Source organism: Mus caroli, chromosome 16 (assembly GCF_900094665.2).
Source record: "Mus caroli chromosome 16, CAROLI_EIJ_v1.1, whole genome shotgun sequence".
Classification (NCBI taxonomy): Eukaryota; Metazoa; Chordata; class Mammalia; order Rodentia; family Muridae; genus Mus; species Mus caroli.
This window is the reverse complement of record NC_034585.1, coordinates 35,253,235-35,269,127: the sequence shown is the minus strand read 5'-3', so window position 1 is coordinate 35,269,127 and position 15,893 is coordinate 35,253,235. Positions and strand designations below refer to the sequence as shown.

General features: G+C 39.6%; 1 protein-coding gene across 2 annotated transcripts in view; it reads right to left on the bottom strand.

The window, feature by feature from the left end:
* Gsk3b (glycogen synthase kinase 3 beta) overlaps positions 1-15,893 on the bottom strand; it is a 152,504-nt gene that overhangs the window by 46,689 nt on the left and 89,922 nt on the right. For both annotated transcript variants that reach the window (XM_021184609.2, XM_029470640.1), the window contains exons 4-7: positions 11,325-11,435; positions 8,349-8,479; positions 4,612-4,718; positions 2,213-2,310 (exon numbers count right to left, since the gene is read on the bottom strand). In XM_021184609.2, the coding sequence (XP_021040268.1) occupies positions 2,213-2,310; positions 4,612-4,718; positions 8,349-8,479; positions 11,325-11,435 (447 nt within the window). The remainder of the gene's footprint in view (positions 1-2,212; positions 2,311-4,611; positions 4,719-8,348; positions 8,480-11,324; positions 11,436-15,893) is intronic.

Sequence of the window (15,893 nt, the reverse complement as noted above, 5' to 3'; positions counted from 1 at the left end):
TATGCATGCAAGTTCTACATTCTCTTAATTACTGTAACTGTATGATTAGTTTTGAAACTAGGAAGTGGAAGCCTTCTAATCTATTCTTTATTAGAACTGTTTTTAGCTATCAGCCTTTGCTTCATAAACTTGGAAACAAGTTCTGTCCTTCCATAAAAAGGCAACTATTCTGTGATTATAAAAAAAAACCATATGAGCACCAAAGTAAACCATTCATCTGCTATATATTTGCAGAAACAAAACATTAAAAAAATTCTAGGTGAATCTCAGCCTAAGCAGAATATTCAAGAAAGGGCAATGTCTGAAAATCTTGGGTTTAAACCCCCAAATGAATACTATTTCTGTTTTTGCAATTTTAAAAGTAGGAACCAGAGGGGTTAAGGACACCAAAGAAAACTCACAGAATCAACTCACCTGGACTAACAGGGGCTATGGAGAGGGAACCTGAATGGGTCCGACCTGGTCCTCTGCATATGGCTGTGTGCCTTGGTCTTCCTGTGGGACTCCAGGGAGCAGTGGGAGCAGGGCTTGTCTCTGACTCTTCTGACTGGTTGGGGTCCTTTCCCTCCTACTGGGTTGCCTATTTCCAGCTTAATTAAGGGATGTGCCCAGTATTTTTACAACCTGATAGGTGTTTGGTTGATACCCATGGGAGGCCTGCTCTGTTCTGAGGAGTTGATGGGAGTGGGGAGAGGGAGAGACTGGGATGAGAAGAGGGAGGGGAAGCTGAAGTTGGGATGTAATATATGAGAGAATGATAATAAAAATGTATCGCTCCCTTTGAGATACACAGGTGGTCTCTGTATCTAATGACTAGTTCTTATTTCTTCTAAGAACTGAACACCAGTTCAATAATCCTAGTGTAATACTGGAACTAGGACTTCTTTCATGTTTCTCTTGTATGTATCATATACATATATTTAAAAAGTGCAAAGGGTCTCATAAATACTGAAGAGTACTTTGTACATTTGAAAAAGCCCTTCTCCAAGATTGCTTTGCACTTTCGTGATTTCTACCACTTGTTTCTAATCAGTAAGAAGAGAGCAGTATTGCTGACAAGGTTAATGGTTCAGTCTGAAAGCGCAAGGCCAGCATTGTCTATAGAGTGAGTTCCAAGATAACCAGGGCTACATGGAAAACCCTGTTTTCCAACACAACAAAAAAAGAGGTGACCACAGTGGTCTCAGCTGTCAAACCCAATTCCAGAGAGTTAGGGAAGGTGACCTCTTCAACTATATTTGGACCCAGTAGCTTTAAATCCCTATTTTCCTGATGTTAAAAGGAAAAGCAATGTTAAATTATGACACAGATCTTAAAATATAATCAGATCGTGTGGCTGGAAAGGTGTGTTAGCACAGTCTGTTCTTCCAGAGGTTTGATTCCCAGAACCCATGTGGCAGCAGCTTACAATGATCTGCAATCCTTCTAGTTTGAGAATCCAAATGATCCACTCTCTACTAGCCTTGGAGAGAACTATGAACACATGTAATACACAAATGCACGAACAGGCCAAGGAAGGAAAGAAAGAAAGAAAGGAAAGAGAGGAAGGAAAGAGAGGGAGGGAGGAAGGAAGGAAGGAGAGAGAGAGAGAGAGAAAGGAAAAGGAAAGAAAGAAAGAAAGAAAGAAAGAAAGAAAGAAAGAAAGAAAGAAAGAAAGAAAGAAAGAAAGAAAGAAAGAAAGAAAGAAAGAAAGGAAGAAAGAGAAAGAAAGAAAGAAAGAAAAAGAAAAAAAATCCATACAATAGAAAGAAAACTTTAAGAAAGGAAGGCAATGTTTTTCCCCCCCACCTGCTCTGTAGCACAGCTTGTTAAATGACCTACAACCCCTTTCTCCTTTTTTATCCTCTGTATGCTTATACATGAAAGCCCAAGGCTAGGTAGGTCTCAGCAATTCTCCTTGGTCACGACTCCACTGCATTCATTTAAGCAGGGTCTCAACCGAGCCGAGAGCTTGTAAACATGGCTTCTCCTCCCAGGCAGCCTGCTCAGGGCTCTCTGGGTGGGAATGACAAGCCCAGGAAACACTCATGTGGGTCTCTACTCTGGGAGTTGGCTCTACTTCTCATGCTTGCACCGCGAGGGCTTTCACTTCTGAATCATGTCCCCAGCCTCCTTTCCCACTGTATAAAGGTATTGCTTTGTGTGCTTATGTGTGTGTATGTGTGTAACATTTTTGGTTCAAAAGTACAAAAGTGTAAATCAACCATCTCACCTTTATTATTTCCACCAACTGATCCACACCACTGTCCCCAGGAAATATTGGTTGTCCTAGCAATAATTCAGCCAACACACAGCCTGCAGACCACACATCTGAAGAAAAAAAACAAAAGAAAGGTTTATCACACTAAATATGAAATGAAATGTATATTTAACTTAGATTGCATAGTATTCATTAAATCCAAACATGACAATAATTTAGTCAGAATCAGTGATGGTTTCATTCCAAATATTGCTAATTTTTAAAAAGTATTTATTCATATACTTGAACCCTTTTATTTTTTAATAAATAATTATTTTTATAAATATACAACTTTCACAAACCTATTCTGTATGCCTGAAAAAGAGTGGAAAGAGAGAGACAGAGTCAGAGACTGACTCAGTACATGTAGCCCTGGGTTGGCTAGATTTAAAAGAGATTTGCCTACATCTGCTTTCTGTGTACTGAGATTAAAGGCAAGTACTACCTACCCAGTCTTCTATAAATCTTACAAAGTCTTAAGAAGCAAGATCATGGCTACAGCTATGGCTTATCCATTAAGAAAGACTACTTGCTGCTCTTGCACAGAACCTAGTTCAATTCCCAGCATCCATGTAATGGCTCACAACCACCTATATCTCCAGTTCTAAGAGATTTGACACCCTCTTCTGACCTCCACAGGCACTAATGTATGCATGTGGTATGCATACATACATGCAAAACCACACGCATAAACCAAATTTAAAAGGCAAGCATCTTAGATCCAAACCCATGTTTTCTACAATGTGCCAGGTGATCTGGCTCTGATTATTTTAGAAGGACTGTTCAGATTTTTGTAGACCCTGGCACAACTCAATCTATTATCTTGTGTATCGATTATATATAGCTAACTAGTATTAAATATTTGAATAGAATACTAATCAATTATTGTATCCAGTGGCATTTGCAAGGACAAAGGACTAAACTTTCTCTTGGAGACAGCTGAGTTAATAAGCACAGGAAAGACTGTCGCCTACAGTACTCGAGTAACGTTTTATTCGACTCCTCACACAACTATGAAGAGTAGGCAGAATCAGGGTCTCCACGTGGCAGCTCAGATACTGTTTTTTCCAGTCAGCTTCTCTGCAGCACTTCTCACTTATCCAGTCATACACGCCATGTTCCTACAGCCACAGTAAGACAGCACCACACATGGCACCGCACACCCTCCCTCCCTCCTCTCCTGTGGCAGGTTTCATCAAGTGTGGGCTGTAGAGCCCTAAGTGTTGCGGACATTTTCAGGTCCTAGAATGTAACTTTACAGTAACAGCATAAACAATAAAATGACCTAGTGTGTAAAAAGCACCAGCATCAGCGAAAAGATGCTTTGGCATATTGCCCTTTCTGAAAAGAAAAAGAACAACGCACCGCTGTGCGTATCAGGAGGACAAAACACTGTACTAAATTAGCCAGGTTTTGTTTTTATTTTGGTTTTTGCCCCACCCCCATGATTATGGGGTTTTTCCTGGGGGAGGAGTGTAATATGTATGCTTTAGTTTTTATTTAGGACTAAAGGGTTCTAATCAGAAACAAAGTGAAAGGGGCTGTGGAGGTGGCTTATGGTAGAGAGAGCTTAAGACAGGATGGTCTCAGACCCACAGGTCAGCTAGTCCAGCCACATCAGTGAAGCCCAGCTCCCCGCCACCCCTGCCATGATACATTAAATAAACTGATTTTCTCTCTTACGGGAAATGGGTTTTTATCTGCTAACATAGCAATTGCAGTAGAACAGGTTAAGAAGATAAGGTCAATGAAGATTTCAACTGTCTCTAATCTTTCTATCGTTAGACATCTCCAGTGAAACTTTGAAACCTGAAAAGCTAATGAATTAAGCTGCTCGAAAATTAAGAGATGCATCTTTATAGGAATTCAGAAATATTATTGCCCTATTAATTATAAAATTAACATTTTAAAAGTAACATTATTAATTAACAAGTTTTCTAAGTAGGTTAGGCTCAAAAATAAACACTTCAGGAGAACTAGAAAACCAGTACAGAACCCATTAGTTAACTAAGCAGACAAAAGTTCCTTCAGTGCAGCTGTGGCTGAGCTCCACACGTATGCTGTGACACACGTCTTTTAACCATCCTCCCCTGCCTCAGTAATGTTTCTACATGATTATCAAAAATTATTTGAAACTTCAGCGTCAAACAGATGTATTAAGCAACTACAATACAAAATAATACTTGTATAATTCTAATACTAAAAAAGCATAAAACCAGAAAAGCATCAACTCTAAGATGTAAGAAAGAAAATGAGCTCTCTTCATTTCTGCAAAGGTGTCCTCTGCAGCCCTGCCCTCTCTGAGTCAGAGACCTGGTAAGAGCCAGGCTGCAGTTAAGAGTCACACCCACTGCGCTCAGACCTGCACTCACCTATACTGGACGTGTAGTCAGTGGCTCCAAAGATCAACTCTGGCGCCCTGTAGTACCGAGAACAAATATAGGAAACGTTGGGCTCTCCTCGGACCAGCTGCTTTGCACTGATGAAAAAATAAAAATCAAAAACAAATTTTAAATCTATACCTTAAAGAAATGAATACTCTTACATTCACATACCACATGTTCATCTAAATCTCGTAAGACTGCAATAATGCCACACACCTGAAACTGTTTCCAACAAAAGAAATACACAATTTCATCAAACTGATATCTAAAAAAGTGAGTTTTAAAGTGAGTGTTTGTCAGGTGTTAGCTAAGGAACAAAGAGATTAAAAAATTACAAAAGGTTACACATAGTCAATTATTTCTGGTTCCCCATTTCCTAAATTAATTCTACTTGTGAAATATTAAATGGCTGACAGGCATGGTGGTTGCACACCTTTAATCCCACCACTCAGGAGGCAGAGACAGGTGAATCTCTGTGAGATGGAGACCACTTTGTAGTGAGTTCTAGGTCAGCCAGGGATATACAGTGAGACCATGTCTCAAAAATAATTAATAAATAAAATATAAAGGGCAGAAAATTAAAAAGTAGTCTTCTCCAACAAAAGAATATTACCAGATCAGAATAGGCGAATATATCAATATTCCTCACCTATATGCTCTTTTAAAAAGGGGGTGGGGGATCTGGCCACTCTGTTCAACTTGGTCTTTTGACTCAGGATGACCGACTCAGCCTTACACATTCCACATTCTAGTTGGTCTACTGCTTAAACACCTACTGTTAAACAAACTGTGAAAAGGCATTCAATTTTAGGGGAAAATGACTCAGACCCTATCAACTGCATCTATCTCTGCAGCTCTAAGTTTACATATTATTAAAACCTTCCTTCTAAAGTAGCTTACAGTATATATTTTAAACACTGAAGTGAGTCACAGTATCTCTTGAAATGTTTCTTTAGGTAATCCCATCTCAAATAAGCAGGCCGCTCTAGGAGCTGTTCTGACAGCAGCATCAGATACAGAACAAAATACTGCAAGAAAACCAAATGAACAAAGAGGGAAAAAAAACAACAAGAAAATAAATGCCAAGAAAGGTGAAAAGTCTGAGGTAACAGCGAGGAGGAGGAGACCCAGACAGGTGAGGAGACAGTCTTGGGGTGGGGTTTCCTTTCCTTCAATTTACTTATAGTCAATGATGACTCTAAACTTGATTTGTTTTCCCTTTCATCATCCGTTTCAAATTTTAACCTTCTTCTTAGGCCCAGATAAAACAGTATTTGCTATATTAACAACAGTAAGGTTTTCAGATGTCAAAAAAAAAAAAAAAAAATCAAGGTTTAGTGTACTAGATAACGGACTTTCCTCTCTTCAGAAGTGCATTCTGGGGCTTGGGATAGCTCCTTGAAAACACAGTTGTCTGGGATGTGGAGTTTAAACTCCAGCTCTCAAACAAATGACTAGCAGGACTCGGTGGCCCACGCCTTGAGTCTCAGTATCTGAGTGCTCTACACGGAAGCAGAAGCAGCAAGCTGCTACGACAGCCAGAGCTACAGAGAGACCAACAAAATAGGTACATTCTTAATGGATAAAACAGATTCCTAAAATACAAAGTTCCCAATAACTCCAAATTATCTAACTGAAAGCCTTGACAGCCTATATATTCTTTTCCCTCATTACTGATGAAGCTAACTTTTTCCTTTGTAGGTAGGTGAGAGGTTGACACTGCCTTGTGGTCTCACCTAAGGTTGGTCCTTAGACACCCCATTTAGCCTCTATAAAATGGGGTTTTCACACCCCATTTCAGCTACTGTCAGACCTGTTACACCTAGTTAAAAATAATTAAGAAGAGAATAAGGCTATTTTGTTAAGTTTCCACCTTAAGTGTCTCCAAAGTCCACCTCAGAATTGATAAAGAATGAGCTATTTCACACCTGTGAAAGCCCTCTTTCAATGTATCAGAGCACAGCTACTCTATATCCCAAGAGTCCCAGTGCTAACAGTGCTCTGACACGGTGGTGAGAAGAGGAACTTGCACTGGTGGCTCTTGCAGGCCTTGGCAGTTACTCTCCACAGTAACAGACCCCATGTGATTCGGGCGCCTTTTCATATGTGAAATAAGCAGTAGCACACAATTCAACCATCAAATAAAAGCTTTAGTGTGTTCACTAGAGCCACAGCCTACAAAGTTGAGATCCTGGGATAGGGCTTGCTAAGTAGGAATGGTTTGGAAGAAACTGCATGAATGAGACGAAGCATGAACTTACTGACAGCAGATTGGCTCGGTTTTTCCAAATACCTCCCTACACCTGTGGAAAATGTAACTGATGTTAAACCCACAATCTAATGTGTGGTTTGGTGTAGAAGAGTATATATAAAGAGGAAAGAATACAGACACCAGCAGGACTAGTCAATATATAATCTGTGGTGCTAAATTGAAAAAGAATTCTAGCAAGGATGAAAAGCATCCAAGTTATAATGAAAGATGTCTCAGGAGAAAGAGCAGCGGTTACCACTGGTGGCTATAGCAGAATGGAAGAAGGAATATGATGGTCTGTCCTATGGTGGATATAGGCTTGACTGCATGGTGGGAGGCTTATAGCTACTGACTACACAAAGAGAAAGCATGAGGGTTTTACTATTAGTAACAATATATGACAAAGAAATTGGTGGTTTTAAAAAAAAAAAAATCAAACTTGTTAGAATCTGCAAAAATGAGGAAACAGTGAAAAATATAAATATTAAATATTAAGTAATCGAGAAAAATCTTGCATCTTGGTATTTTACTGTACTCCTGTAGAGGCTAAGTATGAAATTAAAGGACTATATATAAATGCATAATAACTTAAAAAAATCTATTTGTAATGAAGATGGAGTAGATATACATATTACATAAACTCAAGGAATACTGAAGAATAATCAATGAGAATGTAAGTTTTCCAAGTACATAATATTCCTGACATCCTATTCCAGATAATCATGAGTGGAATATTACATATGTTTATTATGCATGTTTGTACACAAGTAGTCACAACAGTGTTTTTAAAACAAAAGCTACCATGCATACAGTACTGACTTGACAGTGGCTTTCTTTTTGCACAGTCTCACTACATGGCTTAGGCCAGCCTCAAACTAATGACCTCCCACACCTTAGTCTCCTGAGTGATTAGGATTATCAGCAAGTGCTACCACAGCCTTTGTGCTTGAAAGTTAGCACTCCAGCACTCCTGTGGCAGTCAGGGGACAACTTGCAGGACCAAGTTAAGTCCCTGGGATCAGACTCAAGTTGTCAGCCTTGATAGCAAGTGCCTTTGCCAACTGACTTTTCTCACTTGGTCCTTCCCAGACATTATTCCCTTCCAGTTCTGACAGCTCCCTCATTTTTTCCTTCAGCAGCATGTATAACATTGTATTTGTATATATCAATTTATCTGCAAATTTTCTTGCTACTAGATATTTATAAGCAACACTATTAAAAATCTCTAAATATACATAATCTCTAAACATGTAATAAAGAAATAATCCTCAGAAGTTAACTATAGGATAAAGGGCACACACATTTATTGTTCCCACAAAAATTATCAAAACCATTCTCACACAGAACTACATTAGTTTATATTCCCTGAATAAGGATTACGGGGCTTGGACTAGCACTGTTAAATGAGTCACTTAAGAGAGTGTGAGGGAAGAGGGGCTGAAGGATGGGAGGCGAGTTAAAAAAGGGAGCTCACCTTCCAAAGTCACAGAGTTTTAATACAGCTGTATCAGGATCCAACAAGAGGTTCTGTGGTTTAATGTCTCGATGGCAGATTCCAAAGGAATGGATATAGGCTAGACTTCTGAACAGCTGGTACATATACAACTGGAATAAATAAGAGACATTAATTCAATACCTCTGGCTTCAAACATATCTGAATCGTTATGCAGTGAATACCATTCTCAGCAGAACATGTAAACTGCTGATTATTATTACAGTTTTCCCTAGACAAGTTTCATGGTATTTCTACATAAATTAGAAAATTAAGGTATAATTAAATATATACTTGTGCTATCCTTCAGTCATTTAGAAAAGCATACAGGTGTGTTGGCACACACATGAGGCAGGGAATTAAGACCTATCTGGGCAACTTTAGTGTCTCACACTAAAATTCAAAGAGGGCTAGGGATGTAGAGCACTTGCCTAGCAAGCACACAGTCCTGGGCTCCCCCTTCACCCACTTTGCTCAGGCCAGCTGGCTAGATTGTTGTTTTTTACTTAACATGGATAAGCACTCAGAGACAGGGAGATCATAAGCCACATGGGTGACAGACAGCAGCAGCCTTTAGACCAGAAGCGAGGTCTGTCATCCTCCCTAGGCTGTATAAACGTAGTCAGCGTCATCTTTTAGAGTCATTTGTTTTTCTGAAATTTTAGCCTCAAATCATTAATAGAGACCCAGGAAAGCTCATAAGTAAGAAATCTAACCAATTCCTATTGAGGCACTAGTAACTCTGATAGTAAATAGTATTAATAGCCTTTAAGATCCTCAGAATAATGTAGACTTCCAATGTAATTTAAAAACAGATGCCTAGATGGATCTCTGAGTTTAAGGCCCATTTAGTCTACAAAGTGAGTTCTAGGAGAGCCAGGGTTACACAGGAAAAAAATCCTGTCTCAAAAAACACAAACAAACAAACAAACAGATGCCTAGCTAACTTGGCACTATTGTGGTAGTAAATCTTAACTGCCAGCTTGACAGTACCTAGAATAACCCAGAAAACAAATTCTGGGCATGTCTGTAAGGGCATCTGCATTATTTGATGGGCTAGGTACCTGAACTGAGTAAGAAGAAAAGCAGCTCATGCACTGATTCCTCTCTGTACGTGGCCAACGGTCCCATGCTCGCCCACCAGGCCTGCCCTACCATGATGCAAAGCATCCCCTAGAACTATTTAGCTATCCTTGAGTTGCCTTTGTCTGGAATTTCATCAAAGCAAGCATAGAAATAATACCTTAAAAGATTGTTTTAAAGCTTTGAAACATGAACCAATGTAACACCTTCAATCTTCTGCTTATCCCGAGACCAATGCTGTGGTTCTTTCTTTTCCTTCCTTTCCTTTCCTTTCCTCTTTCCTTTCCTTTTCCTTTTTCCTCTTTCCCCTTTTTCCTTTCCTTTCCTTTTTCCTCTTTCCCCTTTTTCCTTTCCTTTCCTTTTCCTTTTCCTTTCCTTCTTTACTTATTTTTACTCTCCCAGGACAGACTCCTAGTCGAATACAGCCTGACCCTGATCCTGTCATCCTCTAAAGTGCTGAGATTATAGACATGTGACACCCTCTCCACCTGATTCACCTTCAATTTGTTCTACGTGCTTATTCTCTGAGCTCTATTCCCTAGTTAATACCATGGAAATCAAAAACCCTCTTGTCTAATTAGGAAAAACAGAAGAAGTACTGACAAAGACACCATCTTTTCAGACTGTATTGCTTAGGACTGGCATTACTAAAGTTAACATGAAAGCTACTTTCCTTCAGAGGTGTGAGAAAACTGCTAAGACTAGACAGGTTTAATGTTAATTTAAATCAAGCTACACAAGTTAAAGCCTTCAGAATGAACCATGACAAAAATGTATACATAACATCTTTATGTCAGCATTTTGGAAAAACAAAACAAAACAAAACAAAAAAAAAAAAAAAAAAAAAAAAAGTTCCAGGGTGTTCTGAACTACAGGGTAAGACCCTATCCATCCCTCCTCTATCTCACCTCTAAAAAGAAAAATATATGCTTCCAATCATCTACCACAACTGTAACCAGGATTATACTATATAAATTCCTAGCTACACTGCTATAGCTACATTAAAAAAATAAAGAGGGAATTAATATTAGATACCAAAAACTAAATAATATAATCTGTTTAAAACTGACAGTTTAAATCTCTACGATGAATGCAACAAATATATCTACAAATGGCAATAAAGCATTACAAATGACTATATGATAACTCTACATTTATTTAGTGGTTTGTTTTGGTATGTGGCACAATGAAGACATTGAAAATGAAAACAAAGCTATGGGGTTGGGAGATGTCTCACTGGTAGAGTATTTGCTGTACAAACACCAAAACCTCAACCCGAATCTCCAGCACCATGAACAAAGTTGAGAGTAGGTACACTTGGCTGCCAGCCCAGCCCTGGGTAGGAAGAGAGACTGAGACAAGCCCCAACTAAAAGCTTATATAGGGGTCAGGAAGAGACCAGTTCAAAGGAACGGTGAAAAAAAAAAGAAGCACGGCGTCTGCCTCTGGCCTTCACCTCCCCACAGCACACACACAAAGGCTAACACAATTCAAATCCTTAACTGAACTTTACTCTATCTTATCAGAATATTTATCTCAATTCATTTATCACATGAGCATGTGTGTGCAGGGACACGAGCCATACACGTGGACGGTTAGAGGACAACTTCAGGCAGCTGCTTCTCTTCTACCTGGAGTAGGTTCCAGGAACAGAACCCAGTTATCAGCCTTGCACAGCAAGCACCTGTATCCGCTGCAGAGTAATGAAAGCCTTAAGAGGATTCCATGCTACAAAACTGTGTAAGAATTCAACACAATCTAGAGCTTGCTGTTTTTACAAGGAGTACCAGTGTCAATGGGGTTGACACATTCCAACCTTACCCATGGCTCACACGAAATGTTCTGGAAACTAGAAGGGGTTCCATCGTCACGTACCTTGACATAGATCACAGGGAGTGTCTGCTTGGCTCGACTATAGTGTCTGGCGACTCTGTACACTGTCTCCGGAACATAGTCCAGCACCAGGTTAAGGTAGACCTCATCTTTCTATAAGGTTTTTAAGAACAAAAGAACAAAAACAGATTAGAGACTGACCTTAGATATTCAAGTGAGAGCAAATTTTCTATACACCTCTTATTCAGATGTTTAAAGAAAAGCTTCATATGGTTAATTTTAATTACACAAAATTACTTTTGAACATGAATAGAGCTGAACAAATGCATCTACCATACTTTATAATCCCACTATAGTTAAGAGTCCCATCATATTGCTTATACTGTTTTATGATAGCTTATCATTTATTATAATGTTTATTATTTTTTAGGCTGAAAAAACATTAATGTCTTTTCTCCTATGTGGAAAAATTGCTTGAAGACGCATTGAGTCAAAAACCAAGAAACCAGGTTGCTAGCCCAGGCTCTGCTGCCAACTGGTGTGTATGACTGATGATATGTCGCGGCTTCAGTTTCTTCAGCTCATAAGAAAGGATGAACTAACTATTCTTCGAAACACTATAGCCTCCATACAAATGTTTTGTTTGTCTGACAGGCTAAACTTCATAGATCACTAAGATATGAAACAAACTTATGGCAATGAGATCATACCCAAAAGCTTGTCAATTAGTCTCCAGTGTAGCATCATAAAGACAGGAGTTCAAGGTCAAGAGAAGGAAAGGAGTTACAGCCCTACAGGAAAGCGAAGAAATCACTAGCCACACCCTGTTCTCTGAACAGCACCAGTTGGGTAAACTGAGGAAGAAAAATGTAGTTAAGGATTACTATTGGTTACTGAGTGGTGAAACTGTTCACAATCCCACTTATCAAACTGGAGTCTGAATCAGGGTTTTGGATGCATCTCCTATGGATCAGAGCTGCTACAGGAGGGAGGGAGGGGTAGGTGAAGATACAAAGTTACCCATGTGGAACTCTTTGCTCTACTCTCCCACTCTGTGACTAAGAACAAGTATATGTTTCTTATCTTTTAAATGAAGACTGAAACAACAGAGAGAAAACCCTATATTTGAGATATGGGTTCAGAGCATTCCACAGAGCCAGAAACATCTTTTTTGATGGTCTTTCTTCTTCCATAGTCAACTGGAATACTAACTCTGCCACTCTCATCAGCACAGGGGAAACAATGACATCAGCAACAATGCTAATTATCTTCATAAACACAGCTATACCCCACCAAGTAAACACTGCCTATTGCTATTTGGGGGCTAAAATGACAAGAATCAAGTAGTTGTGGCAGGGACTGGGTAGCTTTCAAAATAGCTTGCAAAACTGAAAGTATCAAAGGAAAAAAATATGTGTGTGTTTTTCGTAACTCTGTATATATTAGCTTTCTGCACAGCCTGAACTCAAAGCAGCATGGCTACAAAGAAACCTCAATTGTGTTGACTGGTCTCATATTAAAATCATCATCAATAAATTAAGTTGGAGTTGAGAGACAGATTCTATCTTGGTTTAAATATCTGAAGTCCCTGCTAAGAATCTTGGGTTGGAGCAGTGAGGTACATGCCCAGAGCTCTGGCTCAGGAAGCAGAGGAAGGAGGATCTCTGTGAGTTCCAGGCCAGCCAGTCTAGTCTACAGAGTGAGTTCCAGCACAGCACAGTGTTGGGTGGGACTGGAGAGATAGATGGCTCAGTGGTTAAGAGCACACCATCTGCTCTTCTAGAGAACCTGAGTCTCACATACTCTAATACAACAGTGGACAGGCAAAGGTTAGCATCCCTTTTGCAAAGGGAAAAATAGTAGAAAATGAAAATCAAACAAGATGAGATTAAATCTTAGCTCTTGGATGATCAGTTGCACTTCTCCCACCAAATGTTAGTTTATGACTTAACTAGATGCATTCATCAACAATTCACAGATTGTACTAACCAAATAAAAGCACCAGGAGACAGGTCTGACAGTCAAACTGCAATCTCTTGTTTTAACAAGCTGTCTAAAACTGACACCACTAACAATGGCTCAAATGGAAAAGCAAGTACGGACTGTCAGGCCTAATAGGCCAGACTGAGTGAACTCTTAATGAAATTTACCAAAGCAGAAAGCCTTATAATGAAAAATCAGAGCATCGATATACAAAGATCAACCGGACAAAACCAAGACCAAAGCTGACAGTCATCTGGAAGGCAGACAACTGGTATAACTACAGAGAACTCAAGGGGGACCACGGGGGCACTCCTAAGGGAACACACGAGTCCTAGCAGAAGTGCTGTGTTTAGACCGACACAGATAACTCCTCTGCTCTGGAGAGTTCAGGCCTCATTACAAGTTCTGACAAAAATCCTTTTAGGCAGCCAGTTTAACAAAGCAGAGGTAAATAAAACCATGTCTGCTAGAAGGCCAGTACTCCAACTTATTATACTACAAGAAACATGGAAGCTTAAGTGAGGGCTTTTGTTAAGTTTAAATGTTTTAATGTAAACAGCCATGGCATTAACTCCTGAACTTCTGAGAACATTCAACTCTAGAAAACATGTAGAAAAAAAAAGCAGTGATATTTCATATTCTCAAAGTAGATTTTAATTTTTTTTAATTTGGGGGTTCCTGTAAAGATTATTCAGGGGACTCTTATTTATGACAGTATTTTAAAAAGAAAGAATTCCAAGATTCTCCACTTCTGGAATTTGTAATTTTCTAAAACTCTGGTTTGCTATAGTCTCAAACCAATTTCCTGTGAGTTGCCAAAAAATTCAGCAACTGATGTAAATTAAAGCTAGTGACAGAAATACACAGAAGGAATTCAGCCTTAAATGCAGCTTACCAGCACAAGCCTCTGCCGAGCCTCCAAAATCTGCCTTAAGGGCGTCTTCGAGAGCATCCTCTCCTACAGAGTGGATCTCACTGAGATCTGCCCAGACTTACACAGTGTGTAATTATGGAGCGCTTCTCCAGAGGTTCAATCGTCCCCCACAGAGGCCAGGTTTAACCTATACAACTCGGGCACTTAAATGGCATGGCTTATCACCACCTAGCAGTAGCAGCAGAGACAGTGACAGACTCCAGCTTATCACTGTAAAATGTATAAGATGCTTCTATCACCCCCACCCCAAATGACTTGTAGGAACAAGGAAATAAAACAGCTTGAGGCCGAAGCTTTTAAAAGACACAGTATCATTCTAAAGTGTTCCTGGAGGGAAGCAGTGATTCAGAGAGGTTAGTAATAGTGAGACAGCAACCCTGCATTCTCAGAATCTGAAGGGCTGGAGATTAATGGGAAAGCAAGGTGCTGTGGTTTGAATGAGAATGTAGCCCATAGGCTTGTGTGTTTGAACACTGGATCCCCAGCTGGCGGCACAGTTAAGAAAGTTATAGAACCTTTAGGAGGTGGAGCCCTGGAGTCGGTACACCACCAGAGGCAGAGGCAGTCTGAGGTTTGACAGCCCAATCCCACTTTCTGTCTCTCTCTCTGGTCCCTGTGTGCATATGAAATGTAATTAATCATTTGCTTGCTAGGTGTCACCTTCCAGGTCATCATGGATTGCTTCCCTCTCTAACCATAGGACAAAATAAACTGTTTCTCTCCTGGCTGATTTTTGCCAGGACACCCAGCACTCTACAACAGCAACAGAAAAGAGGCAAGCACAGAAGATAAATAAGCAAACACCTAACAGAAAATGGAACAAACATCTAAAACTAATTTCAAAATTTTGTGTGTAAAAAAAAAAAAGGGGGGGTGCTTACAAAGTGAACCTTGGAGGCTGGAGCAGCAGTGAGAGATATTAAGACGGGGAAAGAAAGGGCTCACTTCAGTCCCAGCACCCAGGAGCCAAAGGCACTAGGCTCTGTGAGTTTGGGTTCAAGGCCAGCCTGGTCTACACAGCTTGCTCCAGAACAGGAAGAATGGCAGGACTACACAGAGAAATTCTGTCTCAAAAACAAAACAAAAAAACAAACAAACAAAAAAAATCAACCAAAACAACAAAACTCCAACAAAAAACCCAAAACAAAACAACAACAAACTCAAGGTATTAAGAAAAAAATCAATTTGATAACATAAAAATACAAAAATCATGCTATTCAAAAGCAAAACAAAACAAAACCACACAGAGATCATGCCCAAAAAATGGTTTTGGGCAAAGAGATTTCTACTACATATGACAAAGGGCTGAACAAAAAAAAAAAAATTTTTTTTAAAGTACTGACTTACAGAGAATATGAAAACACAAATATTGAAACTGAAGAACGATGGAAGATATTCAACTTCACTCACAATTTCAGTAACAAAATGAAAATAAAACAAGTTAAGATCTTCTCTTTTCAAATGAGACAGAAAAATTCAATTTGAGCAAATGAAGTATTAGCCCTAAGCTCCTGGAACCTCCTGAGAAGTCTGTGAGTTAATGCCCTCAGGCAAAAGTGAAGCTATAAGGAACCCATCATGACTTAGCAATATTATTTCTTGAAACTGTCCATTAAAACTACGTGTGCCGCCGGGCCGTGGTGACGCACACCTTTAATCCCAGCACTCGGGAGGCAGAGGCAGGCGGATTTCTG